Below are 25,586 nucleotides of genomic sequence, written 5' to 3'. Positions count from 1 at the left end.
TCATCATCTTTCACATATGCACACACGACTGCAACAAATAACTCTTCATTCTTTTCAACACAGCACATCAAACCATCAGTTCAAATGTTCCAGTGGGGGAGGAAGTATTCATATCTTCTACTTAAGTATCAGTACCTCTATTGTGTTGGAATATTGCATAAAAGTAAAAGTGTGTAAGTGTAACCAGAAGCATGTGTCCAATTAAATCATTCATCCATTTATGGCCAGTACCCCGTTGTAAAAGAGATTCAAAATCTTAATGGGATCATTATCCTGGTTAAATAAACAATGTTTTTTTTTTAATTTATGAATTGCTGTGTTACTATCACTTAGTGCAAAACAGATTGAAAAATAAGTAATATTGTAGTGGTTAAAAGCAACAGAGGATGATCCAGTGAGTCTCTTTTGCTTCCAGCAGACGAATAGACCTCAATTATCCTTAAAATATTTAACAGGACAACTAAACATGCATCATGTACATCAAGTGGTTGAAATATAGCACCCTCCTTTAAATCATTCATCTGTGAAAGAAGTATGCTTGATCATAATGGACCAAAAGAGGGTGATATGTCATATCAGGTTTATTATCTATTCATTATCTTGACGGTAAGACTTGATAACTCCAGCATGTAGCATAAAGTATCCTTCCGTTTCCCTTTTTCTATTCAAATGAAAAGCGAGGCAGTGGCGACCTCTAGAGGCAGTTGGAGTTTATAGAAAAAAGATCAAGATTTCAACTTCTTTAATAGCGCCACAGTTTAAGTAAATAAGAAAATCCCAATAAACAAAGACTGAATGCAACATTTCGAAAAATATTTGTTGAAAAAATAAATACAAATTAAATAGAAATACCGTAAGCATCTTTAGATTTGTTGTCATATTATTGCTGTTGTTATCTATTTTGTATCTCTCTTTCGTGACTTGAAATGTGTGTTTTTGGTACTCGCATTTATTTTCTGCAATTCATCATTATTCAACATTCAACTCCGCCATTTAAAAGTAGCTATATTTTGAAATTGGAACAAATGACCATTCCTGAAGCTTACATTCATAAAGGTTTACCCAGCAGCAAGATAGAGCAAAACAATTTAGTAGAAAACGTAGTTTTATGAAGACATATTTGAATTTGACCTCCTGCACAGAGGGTTTCCATTGAAACAACACAACCTTATCCACACATTTCTTGGGGAATGGTGGCACAAACATGCAGCACTTTGGTCTCGTTAGCTATCCAGTTTAAATGTTTGGCACATAAGCAGGGTTGTAGGGCATCGGTGCTGAATGTGGTGGCGGTGCATACAGCTGACCGGGGAAGGGCATCATCGGCATGCCGGCAGGGAAAGCACCAGGAAAGTGAGCTGGATCGTCTAAAATGACAGAAAACACACATATTTGGTCTCTTGCTCCTCAAAATTGTGATGCGTTCCCACTTATACTTATAGTTGGGTTTGTGGGCCACCGCTGGTATTGTGATCTCATTGGAGGGCGACACAGAAAGCTCAATATTTTTGAAAGTTTACTTATTTATTTACTTTTACATTCATAACATATGTTCGTCATATTTGACAAAAAAAGGTAACCAGCAGTTTCTATACATTTTATATTAGTTTTTATATTAGTATAAGTCAATAAGTTCCATTTAAAACACTCTCAGGACACTCCACATCTCCTTAACCAAAGATGGGTCAAATGCAGAGAAGAATTTCCCCGAGGGGATTAATAAAGGATGACTTTCTTTTCTTTTTTCTTTTCCTCACCACTGAAGGCTGTGCCCGCATCCACAAGAGATCTACATTTTTGCAGAATGCTGAATTTTCAGTTTCATGAAAAAGGCTTTCTACATTTTCATAAATTGCTGTGATTAGCTGTGCAAAAAGAACATATTACAATTACAATAGAATACAAAATAAAGTTCCATAACCCATCTTGGATCAAGTTCAGAAACATCCATCCTCCATCTTCCATGAATTTCTTCACTTCTGCTCTTAACTTACAAAAATCTCTTTGGCGTTTCCTCTGCTGAGCCAGCACGCCTCAGTAAATATATGTATACCATATGTTGACTCAACTTCTTCTAAAAAGGCTCTGCACTGGCGGTGCTGTAAACCTCTAGACCTGATGTAATTGATACATGTCAGGACAACAGACATGACGTGTTCATAGTTCAAGCATTTACTGCACAGTGCCTTGTTGGACAACCTGCAATTTATGTGAATCTCTTATCGACTAGGGCCCTGACCTTTCTATGACCACTTTAAACGAGGCGAACATCACATTGTTTCAGAGTGAAGAAAGAACAGAACTAGTGAGGCCCACCAACCAGACGCTGTAACAAACTGTAGGGTCTTGGGGGTCGCAAGCTTCGGTTTGACAGCTCAACGTAAAGCAGCAGTACATTGTGAATGCGCAGATAACAGGACGCAAGACGTCAAGATGTTCAAACCAGATTAGTTCTCTTCAGTGACTCGGGAGGCCGAGAAGCTGAGTTGCAGGACTCTCCCAGAGTTCAGGGGGGTCATAAATTAGAATACGGAAGAAGGTTTTGGGGGCCTGCAGTGTTATGATCATGTGTGTTTTATTTCTTGAATGTAATCTAGTGATGCTCAGGATGGAAGAGAACGTGTCAGCTAGAGACCGTAATCCACCTTTCCTTGGAGCGGCGCTACCAGTCCTTTCTTTTTGTCTATCATAGAAGGGGCTTTATCCCTGGTAATCACACCGCACAGCTGCTGAAATATATCTTTGGCTGATGTACGACCGTGGATTGGACACAAACTCAGCAATTCTTCCGTCACTTCGAGTTGCTCATTAATACCCCTGATGAATATGGCTACCTGAGCATGGTCGGTTTTGTCTGTCAAGCGCCACAAAGTATGCAGTGAAACCTCGGGCTTTTTCACATAGCTGATCGTAGATGTCACTCGACAGCTCGTTAATCCGCTCTGCCATTGTTTGCCGACGGACAGAGAGATATTGCTGAACAAGCTCTTCTTTTCTGGTCACAGAATATCAGCGACATGCAATCCTTCAGAAATTGGCCTTTCCTGCTTTGGAGTTTAACTCACCCGCCACATAGCTTGCCTCAACCGCAGCATCACTTTCCTTCTTGGCATTTTGAAAAAGACTTTGCTGAGACGCGAGTCCTTTCTGAAGCCGTGTGGCTATTTTTCCTCTCGTCTCCCAGGTACTTCTCTGTGTTTAGTCGAGTAATGACGCTTGAGATTATATTCCTTTAAAACAAATACTCTTTGCATATGGGGCAAGTGGCATTTGCATCAGGGGCGTGTGAGAAAAAACGTGCTTGATGTCAAGGCGGCCACAAAATATCGGCTTGCGGGCCGCAATTGGCCCGAGGGCCGCGAGTTTGAAAGCCATGCCTGTAACAATCATGAAAAGATACTGCTGGAGTACAGTTCTCTATTTTTGCTCCCAGTTTATCTTCCTAGAGTAGTGATTGACAAACACATTTAAAATATATAATTCTCCCTCTTGGCAAACATTAGGAATAGAAAGGACTTCATTGAGGGCTGTTTTCAGATGCAGATTGATACACAATTGAAGCGTTCATTCATTTTTACAGCAGCAGATCTGAAAAGATGGGATTGACTCAAATGTTCTTGGTAGAGGAGGAACGTGTCACCTAGTGCAAAGTTGTTGCTCCTTATTTTCTTTCAGCAGTGGCTGAAATAACATTGTTATTCTATTGAACTGCTCACAACAGGGTCTGTGAATTGTCTTGAGTTAGAAATAATCTTTCAAAAGTATTTTCTGGTGCTTTGAGCGGTGCCATATAGAGAGAATAGGCGGACATCTCTACATCTCAAAATGAGGCAACTCACACCAAAACAATCTAGATTGATGAATAGCCCGACAGTTGAATAATATATTTATAAAGATGGATTTTTTGATTTGGGGGTGAACTGTTCCTTTAATTTGAGTTTTAAGCTTTCGAGCCAAGCTATATAAGTGCTCAAACTGTGAGTCATGTAACATTCTCTACGGGAAAATACCTCCGTAACAGCGGGCGGCTGAAATAACTCTTACTTTGCAACTCTGCTGGTTTTTAACAATGGAGCTCTATAGCACAGAGGAATACAAAATATAAGATTTTAGGTACACGCGTAATACTTCAAAATCAATTAATTGTTGCTTTTGGTCTTTATCTGACTTGTTGACAAAACAAGAAAAATAAAGAATATCAATAGGCTAACTTTTTAAAACATGTTATTGTTGTCAGTAAAACTGAGAAACAACACAGGTTTGATAATGAGAACCAGATGAGAACGCTTCAGATAGAAAATCACAGAACAAACATACATAAATCCAGATGGAAGGGATTAGCGAGCTCAAAGGGGGACATCAACCAAGTCTACAACTGTATACTCTCAGTTTTAGTCTTAAATGTGTGTTTTTTTCTCAAAGTATGTTAATTTTATATAACTGTCTATTTACTTATTCATTTTAATTTATTTTTCCTTAGATTTCGCATCCTCAATTAAGAGGTTTTTTTTCTTTCTTTCTTTTGTTGCTCGGGGATGGAGTTTGTTTACAAGAACAATGATACCGTTAACTTGAATGCTGTAAGGGGGGGGGGGGGGGGACGAAGAAAAATGTTAAATGTATCACAATTGCACTGTATTTTTGTGTTTAGTTTATAAAATTTCTAAATGACATGAAATAACTCACTGGTTTCCATGTAGGGTGGTGGTGCCCCGGGGGAGGGCCGGCTTTCATAGCCAGGCTGCACAGGTACGGGCTGGTAGCCGGGGTAGGCCGGCTGATGTCCGGCGGAGGGAGAGAGTGGATGCTGGGGCAAGTGGACTGCGCCAGGGGTGGTGGTGTTTGTCACGACTGGAGGAAAAGTCATAGCCTGAGTTTGGTTTGAAAATAAGGTAAGCCATACCAATAATGTATTCACTCTTCACCTTCTTACTGAGTCGGTTGGCTCATACAGGGCTCACACAATAAACTCATTGCATTGTTTTTTTTTTGGAATCTAGGTGTGGAAACCTCAAATCAATGTTTTATGGGTGGTTTGGTGCCAGATATTTCTCGGACCAGTTGTCAGGCAACCAGTGGCGATTCTTGTCGGGAGTTACTGGTTCCCATAGCTGCCTGGTAACTGGTGCAGACCAGCAAATATCTGGCAGATAAAACAGTGATTTGACATTGTACGGATTAAACTAACAAAGATACAACATGTTCATTATTGAGCTTCAGAAGAGCTTGCTAAGCCTAAACCGAGCCAGACTATGTTTCCATCTGTGTCCAGATGTTGTGCTAAGCTAAGTTAGCCGGCTTCTGGTGGTAACTTAAGATTTAGCTTAGCATAGCATGCAAAAAAAGAGTGCATGCAAATCTTCTCATTTCACTCTCTGCAAGAAAGTGAATGCTCGTATTTCCCAAAAACTTTTCTGTAATTTTCCAAACAATCAATCAAGTACAAAGTGTTATACTTCGTCGCCTTCCAATCACTAAACTAAAACCCAAACATATGTCGTACTTCGGGGACTTTGGTTGCCTCTTTTTCGACACTTCTTGAAGAACAAGCAGCATGGAGCCACACAGCAGATGATGAGACACACGCAGAGCATAATGGGAACAATACTCCCCAAGATGCTTCCCAGAAGCACAGCAAGGCGACTTTTTTTCCCACGCTCAGAAGAACTGGAGGAAAGACGGAGAAAATTTGAATTTCTTAAAACTCTGATATTGTTACTTATCCTGTAGCTGTCGTTTTTTTTTCTTTTTTTTTTTACACAGGATTACAAGAGGAGCACACCTTCCATAACAGTTTGTTTCTTCTTCTTGAGAAAGTCGTTCTATTCTGTTACTGCAGCAGTACTTTCTCTGGCAGTTTCCGCAGCAGTACTGAGAGCCACATTGCTGAGACTGGTGGTGGTAACCATTTGAGTCCTCGTAGCCGCGACAGTAATCGGCTGCAACATGTAAGAAGTGAGTGAGAGAGGTTAACAGATAAACTATTTAAACTAATTCACGCACAGATACAAGCTCAAAACGAGAGGCACTGCCACAAAGAGGTCAATTTTAAGTTGTAGTTATGAAACTGTGATTTAACTTGAGTCATACTAATTACATGTTCTGGCTGTCTGCTTATGACTTAAATATCCTATCCATCAAAATAAAACTTACCCCATATGGCTGGGAGCAGGATCAAACACAGAACACACACAAGACTGGACAAGACACCAGGAGCCATAACTGCAATGAATGAGTGAAATAAGGAAATGGCTCCGCTGAACTGTTTCAACCTGTCTGTCTGTCTGTCCCACCCTGTAGCAAGTAGCCCAGCAGCATTCCTCACAACATGAGAGGCTTGCCATTGGATTATTTATTCATACAAAAAAATGTTTTGTTGGGACTTAGAATTGTTACTTTTGTTCACCTTCCTATGGCTGCACAAATTAATTCCAATGTCATTGTTGTTTTTACATTAAATTCCCTGTATATTGAAATTGAGCAGCTCCTAAAGGAGGCCACAAGTAGATCCATGGAGATTGGGTGGAGGCAGGTTATACAGATTTTTTGCAAATTTGGGTGGAGTTGACTATTGCATACACCCAAATTTGCTTATAACCAGAATTATCTGCCTCCTTACCTGCCACACCCTCAAAGAATTTATATCTACATGTATTTCTTTTATATTGTAAAACTTTATCTGCATACATTATATACATTATAACTTCAGCTGTTATTGTTTAGAGATACAATTTTGAGAAAAACAAAACAAATATTTGGGTATTTTATTCTTATTATAGAGGATTAAATTGACCCTTTTCACAAACTTCTTTTTAGCCATGCTTGTCTTGGCTGAAGTGTCTCAAAGGCTATTGGACAGAGACATTCATGTTTCCCTCAGAAAGAATCTGAGCACCATCATCAAATCCAAATATAAATTTGTCTAATACTTTGGTTTATGACTTCATATGCTTGAAAAATTGAATGGCATTCCCATGAGCCTCAGGTTTGGTGCTTCTTAGCGGATGATTGCCTGCCAATACTTTACATCTAAGATGGTGAACATTGTACGCAATAAACTCTGCGAAGTATTTATTATAAAATATGAATGCTTGCATGAGCTGGTAGGTTAAAATCAGCCTCACAGAGCGGTCATGGCTGTTCGGTCTTGATATCTGAGGGTTTACATATACATGTAATGTAATAGAGTTATCATCTTCTATACCGAAGATTCATAGGTTGGGGAAAAAACAAGACATTTTATTTAACTGTGCAGAAGAATGGCTGTGTTTTTTAACAAAATAAAATAAATGTACAGTACTTATATTGTTAAAGTAGCATCAATGCCAATAATTCAAGGATGTGAACGAAGAATAAATCTCTGCTGGTATGTCTTTCATAAAGCGAAAAAATGGCTTTAATCCACACAAATGAAAACCCTCCAACTGCAGCCTTGAAGAAATAAAACTGGCCGAAGGACTGAAATCACAGGAAGAATACATTTATAAAGACAGACTTCACACAAATTGCAATCCTACAAGAAAGTACACTGACAAATCGCTTAGTTGATGGAAGAAACATGCACATTCCCCACAAATGACAGATACGTGAGGACATCAGGCCCCTTTCATTAGCTGGTTAAATGTCAGCTAATGAAATCAAATAAGCCACAGCGTGGATGGGACTGAACGTCATTCTGAAACCTGTATCGGTGAAATGCAATGAAACACTAGTGGAATATATTAGGTACTACGTTCTTTGACACACACCCACAGTCTACAGAGAGGAAGCTGAAAAAGTGGATGGCTAAAAAGGTCACGGTTTGGCTCGTCATGTGAGCCGTGACTGTACGTCTGCAAGTTTATCTGGATCATAGGAAAAAAGGTCACTTTAGCAAAACTGTTTTCAGGTCATTTCAATCAGCAGAAAGCAGAAGTGACAAAGCAGAGCAAGCAAGGCATATTAATTTAGTTTTTAGATAAAAAAAAAAAAAATAAACACAACGAACTACCTGCTCAAAGTGGACTGCTATGCTGGTGCAGTCTAATTAAGGCAATGGTGATAACAATTTCCCAGAAGAAAAAAAGTATTTCACAAGTTAACAGAATCCTGAATACTAGAAAAAGATGACCCTTAAAAAAATACGTAGCACGCAGTTTGGAACTTGCAAAATAATGATGACAGTCAATAACAAGTAACACAACGCTATGTGAAACAGACAAATCAAATGTGCATGAATAACTAGCAAATTAGATTTTTTTTGCTGTTGTCAGTAACATGCACACTTTCATTGGTTAAAAAATATTGTGGCTGAGAAGGCACAATTGTTTCTTGCATTTTGTAACATTTGACATTTTTTGTGGATGTTTGATTAAAAATGAGAAAAAAAAGAAAAATCAGCTTTGGGGTTTTCCGTTCAAAGCTGCCGTTGCATTTTAGCTCAGTTCCACATTTAAGTTGGTACTAGTTAATAAAAAAAACAAGCTGAGAAAAAAGGGGAAATAAAACATAATGTGAACTCTCCTTTGCATATGAACACCAAAAACATATTTCCCTGTGAGCAAGGCGGATTTTGTTGAATTGACATGATGAACGTTCCCTTTTGCTGGAGGGTCGAAAGACGACCCTTTGTCCAGAACATAAAGTGTCAACTGACAAGGGCATGTATTCTTTTCTATGGTGAATCGAGTGAGACATAATACACACTTTGGACTGGATTTGTTCCCAGGTAACACTCATAAAGCATCATAAAGTACGTGAAAAGGTTGAAAGCCCTTTACCGCTCGAAAATAAACCGGCAGAAAGCAATGAGATTATTATGACCGTGACTTAAAACTGCTCCAAAGTTTCTCCACCGAGTCCGACTGCAATCACCGCAGATGATGAATGAAGAGGTCAGACGTGTTTGGCCGGAGCAGGAGGGAAGCGTCGAGGCATGTTAAGAAGGCTGGAAAATGTCAAAGCACTTCATCTACTTTTTAGAATCAGACTCAGTGGTTATGTGGAATTTACCAAGATGGAGCTACTAAGAAATCTCTCTCGCTCTCTATTTATAGAAAACAATCTCAGCACTTGTATATGGTAAGTCCATGCAATGCAAGCTGAGAGGTATCAACATTTTCACTTGGCCACTCTTCCACAGAACAGATGCACAACAACAAGGATAAAATGTGTCATAACATTTCCATATTTAACCACCAAAACACGAGTCAAGACAGCTCCGAGACACTTCCCATCTTGGATACAAAAGACACATCTCGAGTTCTGCCAAGTTTGAAAATGTTGCAGCATGTCTAGAATGGCTGAGAGTGTGGCACCGTGGTGCATTATCCATTATAATCCGGGTTGTACGCTGGCTGGGCCACGTAGTCTGTGTTCGGGATCTGAGATTTGGGCTGCGGCTGGACGGGAGGCTGCAGAGGGTACGACGGCTGACCGGGGGAGAATGCAGCCTGGCTGTAAGGCATTGGGTTGGGAGAGAAACCAGGACCGGCTGCAGACAGAAAGAACACAGGGCATGGCGATGAAAGGGCTTAAAATACTTTGACAGTAGCCACAACTTCAGTTCCATCCAACAGAGTCAACATAAATGTTTAACTTCCTATTTTGCTATGAATAAATCTAGACATGAGCCAACTTTTTACCAGCAGCGGTTATTCCACCTCCGCTTCCGAGTACAGCTATTCTAAATCAGGAAAATTGCTAAATGTGTGTGTGTGTGTGTGTTTTTGAAAGCTGCGCTGTTATGGGTCATTATCCCATGTTGAAGGTCATCCTTCAGATCCATTTGAGAAACCAGTTTATCATTTTACACAAATACATTTTTATGATATTTTGTGTTGACACAACAAATACTGCTAAGGCAGTTATCACAACTAGACATGTAATTATATGGCTAAGTTATAGAAAATTCACACTCACTGGCTTCCTGATACGTTGGTGGCGGTCCTGCTACGATGGCTTGTCCATGGTAGGGTGGTGTTGGCATGGGCTGAGCCCCGTAGCCCTGGGGAGCTCCATATCCCTGAGGAGGTGGATGAGCCCCGTAGCCCTGGGGAGCTCCATATCCCTGCGGAGCTGGATGAGCCCCGTAGCCCGGCTGCACTGGTACGGGGTGGTAGATTTGATACTGCCCCCCCTGGTAGGCCTGAGGCTGCCCAGGTCTTGCGGTTGGCTGCTGCGGATACTGCTGAGGAGTGGTGGTGACCACTGTGGTGTGGGTGCTGGTCGCTATCACAGCTGTAAGCAAGCAGATGACCAATACAGTGAATATCAGCTAGGCAGGGCGTGAATCACAGTCTCAGTGGAAGTGGAGGGGTACAAGCATGCTGAACAATGAAGAAATAAAGTAGTAAAATATAAGTAGCTTTGACTAACAAGAGCTAGTCTGGTGTGAACTCATTGTTGGATCTTATGCTGGTTAACGTGGTAAACGAGATCCCTGAGGATGACATACAAACTAACAGCAGCCGAAAACTGCCCAAAATGTATGCATGATAAGTCCCGAGGTTAGCCAGGATTTATATTTTGAGTATAACCACCACCAACGCGCAGATTGAGAAATACACTTCCACAAGAGTTAGCGCAGGGCATTACCAACATTGAAACAAAGGAAGTTGTTTTTTTCATACAAAAGGAGTCCTATAAATATGTAGAAAGACTGAATCTAACCATCAGATCATCACTTCTGCATTTATTCAAAATCCAGAGGAGAAAAATGTTTCATCCGAGTCAACTTCAGTGATCACATTGTCACATGAGCAGTGTATGTTTTGGGACTTTGATTGCCGTGGGTTTTACCACTCAGATTGTTTACTGCCTGCCCTAACTTAGCTGCCTGAAAGAAATACTTGTAGACAGTACTCAGGGCTGAAAAACACACACCTGTGGTATATGTTTTTCAGGTTATACAAATCCTAATTCTTAATAAATGTATTCTTAATCTATATTCTCAAGAAATAAGACAAGAATTGAAAAAAAAAGGCAGTAAACGATGGTGTTAGTTAGGACGGCATGTTCTCTATCAAAAACACTGGACAGGATTTGGTTTGTGCGTTAGCAAAACACAGACGTAACCAACTCCTTTATGATTAATCACTTGCTAGATATTGTAAATGTATATAAATACAGGATCAATCCGCCACCCTGGTAGCGAGCAAACCCAGCCCCGTGCATGTGAAATTGAAAGATAGCAGTGTCTCTCTCCGTTTGTCTGTGTCTGTGTGTGTGTGTGTGTGTGTGTGTGTGTGTGTGTGTGTGTGTGTGTGTGTGCATGTGCGTGCGTCACTCCCCCACCATGATAATGTTCCCTAACAAAGTGGGAGTCATCATGACCACTTCCTGTAAATGACGTGGGATGCTCGTGAGTTTTCCCCACTGTGGTTGTCGTGGAAACAATGAGTCACTCGAGGTGGAGCTTTGACATTCCTGAATGTGATCCCGACATGCAACAGCCCGAGTCAGGGGGAATCCACATTCTCACTGGTGTTTCAGTCTACCGCTCTCTGTCTGCGTGCCAGAGCTCCGCCGCTGCACGGCTAAACCTGAACAGGCTGACAGTAAAGTACAAACTGACAGGTAGCACCAGAGTGTGTAACACTTTGAACGTACCACAAATACACACAATACTCTTAGGTACTTTCATCCGAGAGTTAACGGTTGGACAAGAGTAGTAATATTCAGTTGAAGTACTGGGAAGAGCAGAGAACAAAAGAAGGAATCTAGCAGCAGAACTATTGAGTTGGAGGACAAAAACAAACAGGAAGTCTGTCGCTGATTACGCAACGGCCATAAAAAGCACGGCTTTGAAATTCACGAGCCGACAGTGTGTTGTGGTCTGTCCTGACCAGTGACCACCAAACTGATAATATTTAAAAATATTCAGCCCTATCTATATTTGCATCCATTTGAGAGTTCCGTTTACTTTCTTTATATATGTTCATTTCAGTATAAACACTTTTTATTGCACATTTAAAAAAGGTATCAATTAGTGTCGGAACACTCACGAGGGGAAAAAAAACATTCATTCGACCTGAAATGGAAATGCTGTAAACTGATTGAATTTTAAGTTGAAATTTGATACAAAAACTCATGAAAATAATTTTGTTTTGATCTGGATTTAAGATGTAAATGAAACTATGCAAGACAGTGACTGGGTTGCAAACCCTGTGGGAGAGTTTGACCAATGTTTGAGAAGTTAATGATGGGGGCTCTTGAACATGAAGACTGGTTGAGTACGATTGTGACGTTGCGTCTCAAAAAACTTGTGGACTTGTGGGAACACAACAACTGCAGCAGTTAAACCGAGGCATCTGTGATGCTGATTATTGTAATGTAAATTATATAAAGTACTTATGGAGGTTTTGTGTCCATAGTAGAGACAACGAAAAAAAAGATACATTGATCTAAATTCTATTATGATCTAAGGAATTGACTATATTCATTCTTGAATGCTGAGGCTGATGTATGTGTCTTCATTACACAGGAATACGATACGTCAGGCTCCAGCTACAGAGACAATACTTGTTTTTCTGATCATTGTTGGTTTTGGACTTGTTTACAATAACAAACCAAACCCCAAAGTATCGAAAATCCCTAGATTTATCCTTTAATAACAAACATTTTATTAAAACTGTAGATTCCCATGAAGCTGTTTTTAAACAGCTAGTATTTATCAAATATATGCCCCAATTTGGGAGAGTGTAAATTAAGTTAGAGCATGATCGTTCCTTAATGTAACGACAGTAGTGTTGTCTCGCACAAACTCTAAACAGCAAATATCACCGACGACTGCACTGGGTCATCAACACAGCTCACCAAGTGAAAACCTGCACGGCATGCCGAATGATGACAAAGTCAAATAAAAGTACCTCTTTTTTAACTGTTGGCAGTGTCACGTGTAATTTTGGGAATGTTCTGTGTCTCAATGCCTGTATTATTAGTAAGACCACATCACTCCAGTAATGAAAGTCATGTGGTGGGTGGACCAACGGACCTCAAAAGAGTCCCCGATTGGTTTTCAAAAGTATTCTGATAAATACTCCAACACAGTCGAAACTAAGAGTGTGGCTTCTTCATTAAAACAAAGCCCCGAACATCGGACCCAAGTTGAGTCGCTCTACAATGTGGCTGTGTGCAGGAAACGTACACATGCAGCAACATGTTGCAGAAGCAGGAGCACACGGCCACAAGCTGCAAATACAATGTAGACTGGTTCAAGTGTTAACTGACTTGTATACTCTGTCCTTTCAATAAAATATTTCCTCACCAATACTTATACCTGATCATTTATTATTAATGTACGCAAGAATATACAACTTTTTTTTTTTTTTAAATGCCCATGCTTTTCACAGAAAAAGTTTACTTATTTAGGTTTTGTCCTGCCAAAAGATCAAAACCCTTCACTGTTCCAGCAGACTAAGAAAAACCAGAACATAATCCCATCTGAGAAGCTGGAACCAGTGGATTTGGGTTGATTTTTTCTATAGAAAAATTACTGATCCTTTCAGCTTTAGAATGATAAAAAAAAATACCACTAAATAAAAATAAACCAAGTTTAAGATGATTTGAGTTGAATTATTTAACACTTTCAAAGTGTAGAAAGAAAGTAAAATCAAGCATTAGAAACATAGACTAAAAATGTAAGCCATGTGGATGGTCACAGCTTTAACTTCATCCACAGGACTAAACCAATGTCTGTGCATCATATCACTACCAGTCTAAGGATGGATGAAATCTGCCCTCTTGTATGCTACATAGTCTGTTAAATCAAAAGAGAAACTGTTTATGGGGAAAATAACCAGATGGAAACATCTGTTTTTGGCTTATGAAGGGAGTTAAATGCCTTCCAGATCAAGGTACCTCAGGGCATTGATGCAATTCATTTTACTTCCCATTTGCACCCATTTAAGTTTCTGTTTCTCTGAAAAACTTGTTCACACCCATTTGTGTTAACATGTAATCACCTGTTAGGGTAGTTTCAGGATGTAGACTTACAAAATAAATAGCACAAAACTTATATTTTCTGCTACCACGTAATAACTTGTGCCACCGACGTGTATTTGTCTTGAGTGTTGACGTGTAGCACAGACAAAGACAAATTACTATCGGTGTTTTGTTGACATGCTAAAACATTATTGAATCTGAAAATAATCATAAAAAAAAGAGCTACTTACGTCTTGGCTTGCGGCACATCTTGTACAGGCAGCAACAGGGACAGACACAGCAGCAGATAGCGATGAGGAAAATGAAGATGAAGCTTCCAATACTGAGGACTATGGGCAATGGTGAGGAATCGTTGTTAAAGGGATAAGTACTAAAAGAGAAACAAAGAAGACATTGTATGTTGCCGTTATTTTACTAAAACAGAATAGTGGACAAAAATGTAACTCATTTAACCCCCAGAGCACTAACTAACAAAAACTGCACACTAACTATGCACGTTATTAAACACAACATTTGTCACAACAACTATCCCCAGTGCAATGCTCACAACTGGAAAACGCAAATATATTAATTTCATTGTAACATAAATAATACGTAGATACAGAGTATTGCTCGGTTTGGAGCATCACCTTCCTTCTTTTCTTTGCAGATCAAATAAAACATCAAGCAAGCTAAATAGATTTCATGAATCAGTTATGTGAAAACAGACTTGATGTTCAAAGTTTAACTTGAATTTACACATTAGCTTTGTGACAGTGGTCGTGCACAGGAAGACTCTACTTCCTGTTGCTTGGCTGCATAAGCGTTGCATATTGGGCTGCAACGACACATCTCCGGTGAAGTTACAGAGGGGGGAAAAAAGAAAACTGAAGTCAGTGGTAATTTATCATCTATTAAAGAATAAATACATACCAGTCTTCTTGTTTATCCATAGAAAACCTCCAGACACTGTCCGAACAGCAGTATCTTTTCGAGCAGAAACCACAGCAAAATCCTATGCTGCATTTCTCATATGGTTGGTCATTGTAGGCCAGACAGTCGCGGCTCCCTGCTGCAACACAGCAGAGACAGAGAGAGGGACAGGAAAGATTAGCCTCAATACAACTGAAAACAAATCTTGATGAACTGACAGAGAATGGTCAAATGTGGTAATTTAATGAAACGCATGCATGTCTGCTCTGAAACCAAAGGCCTCACTGCTGATTTTAGGAGTTTGTTTTATGGTTTGAGTGTCCACAACAGGCTCTAAAAACTAGAATAATGAGTCCATTAATCAATGAATTAAAAAGGGAAAGACTTTTAGCTTTAGCTATTTTTCTAATTGACTTGTTTTGGTCGTTTTTTAAGCAACACAGTCAAATATTCTCTACTTCTATCTTCTCCAACGTGAGGGTTTTCTGTTTATCTGATTATGTGATGTACTACACGTCTTTTGATTTTAGAATGTTGGTCAAACCAAACAAACATTTATGAAAGTTTGTTGAAACTGTATAAGTTAGAAATTCGTTGTTTCAACTTTAAGGTCGCTGTACTGCGTTTGACTTTAATTAATATGACGCCCACTTTTTTGTAAACACGTGAGGGTAGTAATTTGACTAACGCTTGTTCATCTTCAAAGACCAAATATTATTAATATGTATATTGTTTAAAATAATCATATTGTATTGGACAGTAGCATCAGACCGTAGAGGAAATGACAAAGCACTGAAACTGACCAGTTGATTCAGTCGAGCCATAACTTGTTCTATCGGTGTAACTACTGATCTTCAATGCATCATTAGGATGGACCAGATCCGGTTAGATACGTATTATTAGCAAGTGATACATGCGCACGTTACAGTGTTAAACCAGAGAACAACAGACACGACCACTTTCACCGACAGCCCAGCTCTCTGTGGCGAGGCTCCCGTCGCTGACATCGCCCCGGATCTTCGGTCTGTTTGAGCCCCGGTTTCGAGCGAACCGTTGCAATAACGTTAACAAAAAAATAAATAACTAAACGACGCGAGACAAAGAAGAAACATAACCACCTAGCAGCTGAAGTTTAAACAAAGCAAACTCACCGGATACACTCGGGGCCAGGACCACAGATAAAGCCAACGCAACAACAACACTGAACAGGCCTGACGCCATGGCTACTTCAAGACCCCCGGATAACAAGAAACTGTGCTGGCTCTTCTGCGGCAGACTGAGCAAGAGCCGCCGCGGCAAAGATCGTCTATGCAACACGGTTGCGTCATCGACGCCCATTTTCTTCTTGGTCGGGTTATACGGCTCATCCAGTTTAATGGTGCATTATCGCCACCTCCTGCTCCGGAGTATGAATCAGTAAATACACTATAATCTTTCCTCCAAAACAAAACTAACAAACAAACAATGTAATACATAAAGATCAAAACAAATACATAAATAAATACCATGCATACCTGTATGTTTCCTCCATGTTTTACATTCTTGACATATAAAATCCTCACCTCTGACAAGTACACAGTGAAATTGACAGTGCAACAAAAAAACACCAGTATTTCAGATCTTAATAAAAATGTATTTTATATAAAACATTTTTGTTTAGTTTGCATACGATGTTTACTTATGTTTATGAGTTTCCAGTGTCTCCGTTCGTCAGACCTTTCGGTGTTGTAGTCCAGACCAGACGTCTCCACCAGGTTTCTTAGCCACCAACACAGATGTGCTGTGAAACTATAGAGGAAAAGACAATATTTATTAAATCATTTTGAAGAAATTAACGTAAATACAAAGATTGACATTGTTTTTTAACTGAGGCAATCCCCAAAGGAAGTTGCAAACGTAGTGGAAGTCAGAGACGTCCTGAACACATCTACAACAGTCCTTCCCTGGAACTCTTGGGAAAAGTATATTCACAGAGTCACAAACATTCAAAAATTAATTGTTTATCGCTAAAAATCTAGGACTTTTATTTTGAAATATCTACCAATTGGTTCAGTACAATGGATTGATTGCCAGTGTAGAAGTCAGAGACATCCTGATCACATCTGCATTGGTCATGTCTTCCTTGGAACTCTTGGTAAAAAAAATGAATTTACTGAGCCTTAAACATAAAATAAATCCTTTTTCATCGCTTAATGAGATTAAAATATAATTATTTTAATCTCATTTCCATATACGCTAGTATACAATTTCTGTATTAATTACAGACAATTAACTACTCGAGAGAGGAGCATTCTGGACCACTGCTACACCACCATCAGCAGGGCTTATCACGCAGTCCCTCGTGCTGCACTGGGAAACTCCGACCACGCCATGGTTCACCTCATTCCCTCATACAGTCAGAAACTAAAACTCTGCAAACCTGTGGTGAGGAAATTCAAAAAGTGGGCCAGTGAAGCTATGGAGGATCTCCGGGCGTGCTTGGACTGCACTAACTGGGACGTTTCCAGGACTGCTACTAACAGTCTGGATGAGTACACAGAGGCTGTAACTTCATACATCAGCTTCTGTGAGGACAGCTGTGTTCCATCCAGCTCCAGGGTGTCCTTTAACAACGACAAACCCTGGTTCACAGCAGAGCTGAGAACGCTACGCCTGCAAAAGGACCAGGCGTTTAGGAGTGGGGACAAGGACTTGTACACAGAGTCAAAATACAGGTTTAGCAAGGCGGTGAGACATGCTAAACGACTGTACTCTGAGAAGCTGCAACATCAGCTCTCAGCAAGTGACTCTGCTTCTGTCTGGAGAGGTCTCAGGCAGATCACCAACTACAAGCCCAAAACCCCCCACTCCTGGAACGACCTCCGCCTGGCAGACGAGCTGAACGAGTTCTACTGCCGCTTTGAAAGACAATGCAGCAGTCCTGACGCCATCCCCCACAGGCCCATCATCCAGCCACAAACCCCCAGCGCTCACATCCCCAGCCCATCGGGGGTTCACACCTCCGCACATTACCCTATCCCCCCAACCATCGTCCCCAGTGACGACTCTTTCTATTCAGGAGAGAGACGTCAACAGGCTTTTTCAAAAGCAGAACCCCCGCAAAGCAGCGGGGCCGGGCTCTGTCTCCCCCTCCACCCTGAAGCACTGTGCCGACCAGCTGTCTCCGGTATTCACTGACATTTGAGGCAGCTGAAGAAATTCAACCTGCCAAAGACAATGATGGTGCACTTCTACACCGCCATCATTGAGTCCATCCTCTGCTCCTCCATCACCGTCTGGCACGCTGCAGCCACTGCCAAGGACCAGGCCAGGCTGCAGCGCATCATCCGCTCTGCCGAGAGGATGATTGGCTGCAATCTGCCGTCCCTCCAGGACTTGTTTGCTTCCAGGACCTTGAAGCGGGCAGGGAAGATTGCGGCCGACCCCTCTCACCCTGGACTTTTTGAGTCCCTTCCCTCTGGCAGGAGGCTGAGGTCCATCAGGACCAAGACCTCCCGCCACACAAACAGTTTTTACCCAGCAGCAGTCGGGCTCATGAACACAGCCGGGTCCCCCACTGACTGACTCTGTCTCCCCCAAGACCTTCCCTTCTCTCCTTTCTCTCCCTTCTCTCCACTGCACATCCCTCCACACATTTAAAGTCACTTGCCACTTTACCCATCACCTGTCACTTTTACCCATCACCTGTCACTTTAAATAATCATAACCTCATTCCGTGCACTTTACTTTAACTTTACCTTTACTTTTATTATTGTTATTATTATTGATCGTTACCCCTTTATTTCCTTTTTTTAATTGCATCGCTAATTATTTACTGCATATTTACTGCACCTTACTTATTCACTTACTTATGATTTCAAAATGTTGCTTGAGTTAAAAGTATGAAAGTCTTATCAGCAAAGAATCAATAATCAAACATCCATTATGGAGCACAATACCTTCTGTCATTGTTATGTTAATGATATGTATTAATTTTGACTATTTTATATAATATTACATGCATGTATTGTAGTGTTTCCAAAGGGCGTCTCAAGGGGGCAGCAGAACACTGCGACTGCATTTGCTGAGGAGCTAAATTTAAGACTTAAAACCACAAAAATACATTTTATAGATGCAGTTCGCTGCCAAAGTTATATGCTTCTTTAATTCAAAAGAACATTTGGAGACACGCTATAAAGTCGTAAGATTCAAATTGGTCACTTGGTATTGTCTTTGTTCATATTTATGTTTTTTTTGTCCATACCAACTAAATCAATACGGACAGACCACAGGTCTGGCTGGAAATAGAAATATAGAACAAATGTAACAAAAATGGTACATTATTCATAAAGGTCAGACATATTGCAGGTTTGTGAACTGGTAGGCCTAACGTTATCTAATAAACTTGCAGCTGGGTGCGTCTACTGTTTGAGTTATTACTATTGTTTAAATGTTTATTAAGACACAATGTATGTGTAAACTTTACATTTAGTTCCTTTATTTTTTGCCAAACTCCCAAAAGCAAACATAGCTCAAGAAAGAACTGTAGACTTTAAATATATAGCCTGCAATGAATGTTTAAGAACCAGCAAAGTCTCTTTTTCAACACCAGAGGTCACTTGTGCACAAGAAATTGCTCAATTCTGACACATCATATAACGTGTCCATGTAAGTCTCGAGCTGAAATTCGGATTCATGTTATGTAAAAACACTGCCCTGTATCAAAGTTAGACACACAACATTTGAAGGAGCAGTTTGAGATGGCACTGTTAACATAACGTTGAGTCTGCAGTCCTTGATGTCGATAAACACACTAACAACGATGTGTGTCGTAAAAAAAAATCATATCAAGTATATTTCTTACATCAAACATCTACTAAAAAAAAAGAAAAATACTACGTACGACTTCGTGCGAGGTGCCAGTTTGGTCACATGCATGAGTCACATAGACGATTGACTGGAATGACCTCTTGACGTAACACGAACTAGATCTCGCGAGACTGCCGCGTGGTGTCCGCCATAGCGAATGCGCTTATAAGCACTCGCACAGGCGCGTCCTTTTCGTTCGTCCTCAGTGCAGGATAACGAAGCTGTCTTCTCTGCATCGTCTCCTGTAACAAGGCGTTTTAGTCCGAGTCTAACATTAGATCCGCGCTGCTGTTGACACCTGGTCCACTACCCGACTGTTGAAGAGGATTACGTCATTAAAGCTCGAAGTTTTTACAAGGTAAGTTTTTCTTCGCCTCTCATCATCTTGACTTCTGGATGTAGCTTCTTAGCTAACGTGGAAAGCCTAGCTCACGTCAAACTCGGTCAAGCGGTGAGGGTCACGAGCAGCTAAGGTTGAGGCTTAGCGCACCTTTCATCCTATCCAGTTTATAAAAACGCTTTAACCGCAACCGGGTATTTTAATTGTAACGTGAGAAACAGACGAGTCGTGACTCTTGCTCTCTTAATGTGTCAGAAGGTCTGACACGAAACGCGTTGGGAGTCAACGCGTAAAAGACCACTTTAAAGGGCGAGCAGACACCTGGAAACCATTCAGTGTTTGTACAAAATTTCCTGCTCATATTGACAGTAAGTTGGCCAGAGGCTTGTGTCCATGCCATAGTTTATATCTGACCTGGAATCAGGTTACAAGGGCTGACGGAAGAATGTAGTTGTAACCGTTACACCCGAGAAGCTTTCGGCTTGTAGTTGTAGGAGTTATCGTCAGGAAAGAGATCAAAATCACCATCAACACGAACTATTTTTGGTCAATGTATTGCTTTTCTATGGTTAAATCGGTTGCACTTACACAGGTAATAACGCTTAGCACTTTTCCTCGAACTTCAAGCGGACGGAAAAAGTACGGGAGTGATTCCTCTGTCGGGGAATGTGGAGGGGACCTGACTTTAACTCGGGAAGGGTTATGACACAGGCATATACGTCAGATGTTTTTCCTTTTTTTACGCAATAGGATTTTCTTCTTTGACATGTTTCAGCGTATGATCAGACACTTGTTGCAGTGAAAGTGTATTAGTCCTCATTTCATGAACTATTTCCCCTTCGAATAGTTTTGACCTCAGTGACATTTGCTCTGCGCTCATTAAAAAAAGGGAACTATTCTCAACCAAAGTACTACCAACAGCTGTCTTCATTGCACAGAGAGAATAAACTGTTGACTTTAAATGTGTGCATGTCATTGAAAGCATTTTAGTAAATTAGACCGAAACTGTGAATTGATTGCATTTCAGGTAAATGCCCTACTAAACAGGTTTTTGCTGCACATAGGAGTGTCTGAACTGAAGGGTCAACTGTCTCCTTTAGATCCCTGGACAAAAGTCACCACTGCTGACATGGATGTGATCGTACGTCGCTGTCCATTCCTGGCTCGTGTGCCACAGGCCTTCTTCCAGCAGTCCAAAAAGTCTATGGTGGTGTACGCCCAGCGATGCCCCCTCATGATGGAGCTGGCCGCTAAACCTATGGCTCCATCAATGGCTCGGGCCCTCTGTTCCTCTTCCTCCTCCCACCAGAAGACCGAGGACATCATGTCTGCTGAAGGTGAGGAGTAGATCCAGATGTTGAGGCTAATTAATGTGGTAGCTACATTATAATACCTACCTACCATTTACTATCCCAGTTGATGCAATGACTGACTGAATTATTGCATTGTTTAAAGGTTCTTAATGATGATCCATCTAAAGTTTTTAAAATTTCTTTTGTTAACCTGCAGGCCCTAAACAGGAAGCGGAGGCCAAGCTGCCAAGTGGCCACCCTATGCCGTCTTCAAGCCAGGCGGTGGCCTCCAAATGCCCTTTCCTGGCTGCTGAGATGGGCCAAAAGAACAGCAGTGTGGTCCGCCAGGTCAACATGGAGTTGGAGGATGTCCAGGAAGTCCGCACAGTCAAGAAAGGTAAGAAATTATTAGGCTTTTAATGAGAGTGATTTGGCCCATCTTTTTTTGAACATATGTTGAGACTATTTTCTTTTTGTCCTCTCCTGACTGCCTTGCAGAAGTGTCCCCTGCTCAGCTGAAGCCGTCCCTGGCCAGCACCATGAAGGGAAGTGGAGGGGAGAAGAGTAATCTGTTGAATACCCTCTTGAAGCAGAGACCGAAAAGCGTATCCCATTTGCTGAAGGACAACTTGCCCGGCAGTTGTAAGTTTTAATTTGGGTGCTTTGACAACCTATTCATGGAAAAAAGTACAGAACAATACTGCAGAGTTTTTAAGCTGCCACATTGTCCACCATCATACAAGCAACAATTCCAATCGTGTGTTGTAGTTTGCCTACTATTTTTGAGTGAGGTGAGCGAAGACTTTCATCGTGTTTGGCATTGCTTCACCTGTCCCAATGCAAGCCACGTTAAGCAAGTGTTTCCTTCCTGTTCTGTTGCAGTGTCCCGCTACCAGTACGATGAGTTTTTTGAGAAGAAGATAGAAGAGAAGAAGAGTGACCACACATATCGTGTGTTCAAGACTGTGAACCGTCTGGCCAGCGAGTTCCCCATGGCCGATGACTTCACTAGCTCTCTGGAGCAAAAGAGGGACGTGTCCGTTTGGTGCAGCAACGACTACCTGGGCATGAGTCGACACCCACGGGTCGTGCAGTCCATTATGTGAGTACTTGTCGAGTTGTTTGTGTTCGTGTGTAGTGTAGGAAAAACAATTCAGTCCTTTTGGGGGTAGACGTGTTTACATGTAATGAGACAAATATTTTTCTTGGCTGCTTGCGTCTCCTGTGGGCGATTTAGTCAGAGAGAGGAAAAATAAACGTACAAAAGCCGAGTCACGCCACATCATTATTGAAGTCAACCTGACACCTGGATGTTCCGGCTCATTGTTTGTGTGGGTGTTAGTTCGCCATAGTTTACACGTAAAGCACACCAGTGCCCCAATGAGGTGGGATGTTTTCTTTTCCTGTTTGAGCTTGCCCGGCTTACACATCCCCAGTGCAGCGGTAACACCTTGAAACAAGGTGTCACTTACTCTTCGGCTTAATTGGTCTTGCCCCACCTTCAACATCATTATAACATATACATTTTTGCTGCGAAGCTTAAAAAATAAAAAAACAACTTTTCTCTTTCTTCATTTCTAGGGATACTTTACGAAAGCATGGGTCTGGGGCAGGCGGCACCAGGAACATCTCCGGGACCAGTAAGTTCCACGTGGAGCTTGAACACGAACTGGCTGACCTTCACAAGAAGGACGCTGCACTGCTCTTCACCTCCTGTTTTGTCGCCAATGACTCCACCCTCTTCACCCTTGCCAAGATGCTACCTGGTACACATTTTTTTCTTTTTAAATATTTCTAATAAATCCACCGTTTACGTATGTTTTATAAGTTGGTCATGAATAAATGTGTGATGCAAACTCTTATTCTCACTTTCTCTTCTTCTGAACTATTTTAGGATGTGAGATCTACTCTGATGCAGGCAATCACGCTTCAATGATCATGGGCATCAAGAACAGTGGTGCGAAGAAATTTATTTTCCGCCACAATGATGTCGCCCATCTCCGAGAACTTCTCCAGAAGGGAGACCCCAACAAACCGAAGATCGTGGCCTTTGAGACGGTCCATTCCATGGATGGTTAGTTTGGGATTTTTATCATCTGGTTGATCATTAATTGTCATATAAATGTTAGCAATTGTTGAGCTGAAAGAAATGTTGATTAAAGCTCCACATTGGCTTGCCCAAGAACATCTTTTAAAAAATTGTCTATCAGCGTGAATGTAGTTTTATAATGTGGTATCAGACTAAAACAACCTATTTTGTGGCTGTACTTTGGCTAATGGCTCAACTTCTCTCTCTTAATCACAGGTGCGGTGTGTCCGCTTGAGGAGATGTGCGACTTAGCCCACGAGTTTGGTGCCATCACCTTCGTAGACGAGGTTCACGCAGTGGGCCTGTACGGCGCCAGAGGAGGGGGCATCGGAGAAAGAGACGGCGTCATGGGCAAGATGGATATCATCTCGGGGACATTAGGTCAGCATGTAATCTCTTGTATAACAAAAATACTGACAATGTTATAACTAACCATTTAGATTTTGTTAAGTCACGCCTACATGTTCTTGAACCATTAAATATTTCACTATCTTTTTTAAAAATTAGTATGTCTGTTTTCAATTCGGTTGTGATACTCCCGATTGGGTCTCATCTGTGTCACACAGTAGGCCAGAGGGTATGAAGAAGCCAGAGCAGCGCTGTTGTTGCTAGGAGACTGTGGGCTCTTGTAGCACTCTTATTGAATTACTCCCTGCGTCTGTGTGTCGCTGTCAAGCTGAGAAGACAATTATTTCTAACTGAGAGCTTTTCAGCCCCGGTTCTCCTGCAGCTGCCATTTCCGAGTGATCTACTTTGAGAGATTACAGTGGGAGGATGTTGCATCGACCACTGAGCCATAATGTTGTGACTTTTTTTTATTAAAGAAGGCTGAATGATGTCCCCTGAAGCTGTAGAGACAACCTAGATTAAATAATAACCCCCACTGTGCCGTGTTTTCTTCCAGGCAAGGCTTTCGGCTGTGTGGGCGGCTACATCGCGAGCACCGCTTCACTGGTGGACACGGTGCGCTCCTACGCCGCGGGTTTCATCTTTACCACCTCTCTGCCTCCGATGCTTTTACACGGAGCTAGGAACTCGATCCAGGTCCTTAAAGGGGAGGAGGGCCGCGCTCTGAGACGTAAACACCAGCGCAACGTCAAGCTGCTCAGACAAATGCTGATGGACTCGGGGCTGCCGGTGGTGCACTGCCCCAGCCACATCATCCCAATCCGGGTAATTTATCATTTTAAATAAAATACAAAAAGAAAACCACACACAAAGTAGTCCTCAGTGTGTCTTTCGATATAGCTCCATTCAAATAATCATGTGTGTTCCTTTTTTGTCATTTTTAGGTAGCCAATGCGGAGAAAAACACTGAGGTGTGTGACCTCATGATGAGTCGCCACAACATCTACGTCCAGGCCATCAACTATCCCACCGTTGCCAGAGGGGAGGAGCTCCTGCGTATCGCCCCAACGCCTCACCACACCCCTGAGATGATGAAATACTTTGTTGGTAAGAGCATATAGCGATGATATTAATGTATGAGAGTTCAAATGTAAAGTCACCCTGTTGGACATGAGGTTTGCGTGACCATATTGTCGGTCAAAATACTCAACTTGGTTGTCTGTTGTTGTTTTTTTTTAACTGACTAGCTTTCTCTCAGTAATGATTATTAACTGCTTTCCCTCCACAGAGAAGCTGGTGCACACATGGAAGGAGATGGGCCTGGAGCTGAAGCCCCACTCATCCGCAGAGTGCACCTTCTGCCAGCAGCCGCTGCACTTCGAGGTGATGAGCGATCGTGAAAAGTCTTACTTCAGCGGTCTCAGCCACCTCGTCTCAGCCTGCGCTTAATAACACTACAATCTACTGCCTGCTCGAGATGGCACATACATACTCAACATCCATTCCTCTTATCACTGTCATAGAATGTATTATCTTTGATAAGTCCTTCTACACATTATTTAATATATTCTATGTTCGGATGTTCTATATGCTCAGAATAAAATATGAGATGGAAAGTAAACTTTGTTTTTGTGTGGCTGTTTTCTCTCCAATGATTTGATAGTGAACACATTAATAAGAATAAGATGCACCTCTGTACATTTCAAACTTTGGACTACATTTTATTTAGCACTTTTTGTGTGCAACAGGTGTCCTACAGCAGCGGTCCGCAAGCTTTTTTTTTTGCCACAGACCGGTTTTGTGACAATATTTTCACGGACCAGCCTTCATGGTG

General features: G+C 41.4%; 3 protein-coding genes across 4 annotated transcripts; 1 reads left to right on the top strand and 2 right to left on the bottom strand.

Annotated features, from left to right (window-relative positions):
- Positions 1 to 1,236: 1,236 nt before the first annotated feature.
- On the bottom strand, positions 1,237 to 5,821 carry LOC137796086 (protein shisa-5-like). The gene is made up of 3 exons (XM_068593758.1): positions 5,783 to 5,821; positions 4,687 to 4,851; positions 1,237 to 1,367 (listed from the first exon to the last, which is right to left on the bottom strand). The coding sequence occupies exons 1-3, from the start codon at positions 5,787 to 5,789 to the stop codon at positions 1,237 to 1,239; spliced, it is 303 nt and encodes a 100-aa protein (XP_068449859.1). The 5' UTR covers positions 5,790 to 5,821.
- A 1,643-nt stretch (positions 5,822 to 7,464) lies between these two features.
- Positions 7,465 to 16,114, bottom strand: LOC137795870 (protein shisa-5-like). Of its 2 annotated transcripts, none has more exons than XM_068593406.1 (5): positions 15,987 to 16,114; positions 14,836 to 14,974; positions 14,154 to 14,293; positions 9,901 to 10,218; positions 7,465 to 9,472 (listed from the first exon to the last, which is right to left on the bottom strand). In XM_068593406.1, the coding sequence occupies exons 1-5, from the start codon at positions 16,054 to 16,056 to the stop codon at positions 9,306 to 9,308; spliced, it is 834 nt and encodes a 277-aa protein (XP_068449507.1). In that variant the 5' UTR covers positions 16,057 to 16,114; the 3' UTR covers positions 7,465 to 9,305. The 2 variants fall into 2 exon arrangements, with proteins under 2 accessions (XP_068449507.1, XP_068449508.1); XM_068593407.1 differs by having other exon boundaries at positions 14,836 to 14,971; positions 15,987 to 16,099.
- Positions 16,115 to 19,842: 3,728 nt separating this feature from the next.
- alas1 (aminolevulinate, delta-, synthase 1) lies at positions 19,843 to 25,373 on the top strand. Its single transcript, XM_068595168.1, has 11 exons — positions 19,843 to 20,041; positions 21,124 to 21,360; positions 21,533 to 21,712; positions 21,814 to 21,957; positions 22,198 to 22,417; positions 22,897 to 23,081; positions 23,210 to 23,389; positions 23,621 to 23,785; positions 24,309 to 24,577; positions 24,697 to 24,859; positions 25,041 to 25,373. Exons 2-11 carry the CDS (start codon positions 21,153 to 21,155, stop codon positions 25,199 to 25,201), a joined length of 1,875 nt encoding a protein of 624 aa, XP_068451269.1. The 5' UTR covers positions 19,843 to 20,041; positions 21,124 to 21,152; the 3' UTR covers positions 25,202 to 25,373.
- The last annotated feature ends 213 nt before the right edge of the window (positions 25,374 to 25,586 follow it).

This window comes from Clinocottus analis, unplaced genomic scaffold (genome assembly GCF_023055335.1).
Source record: "Clinocottus analis isolate CAN_PGR_092001 unplaced genomic scaffold, fCliAna1.0.p SCAF_3, whole genome shotgun sequence".
Lineage (NCBI taxonomy): Eukaryota > Metazoa > Chordata > Actinopteri > Perciformes > Cottidae > Clinocottus > Clinocottus analis.
Note: the sequence above shows the minus strand (reverse complement) of the source record. Positions and strands in the feature narration are given on the sequence as shown.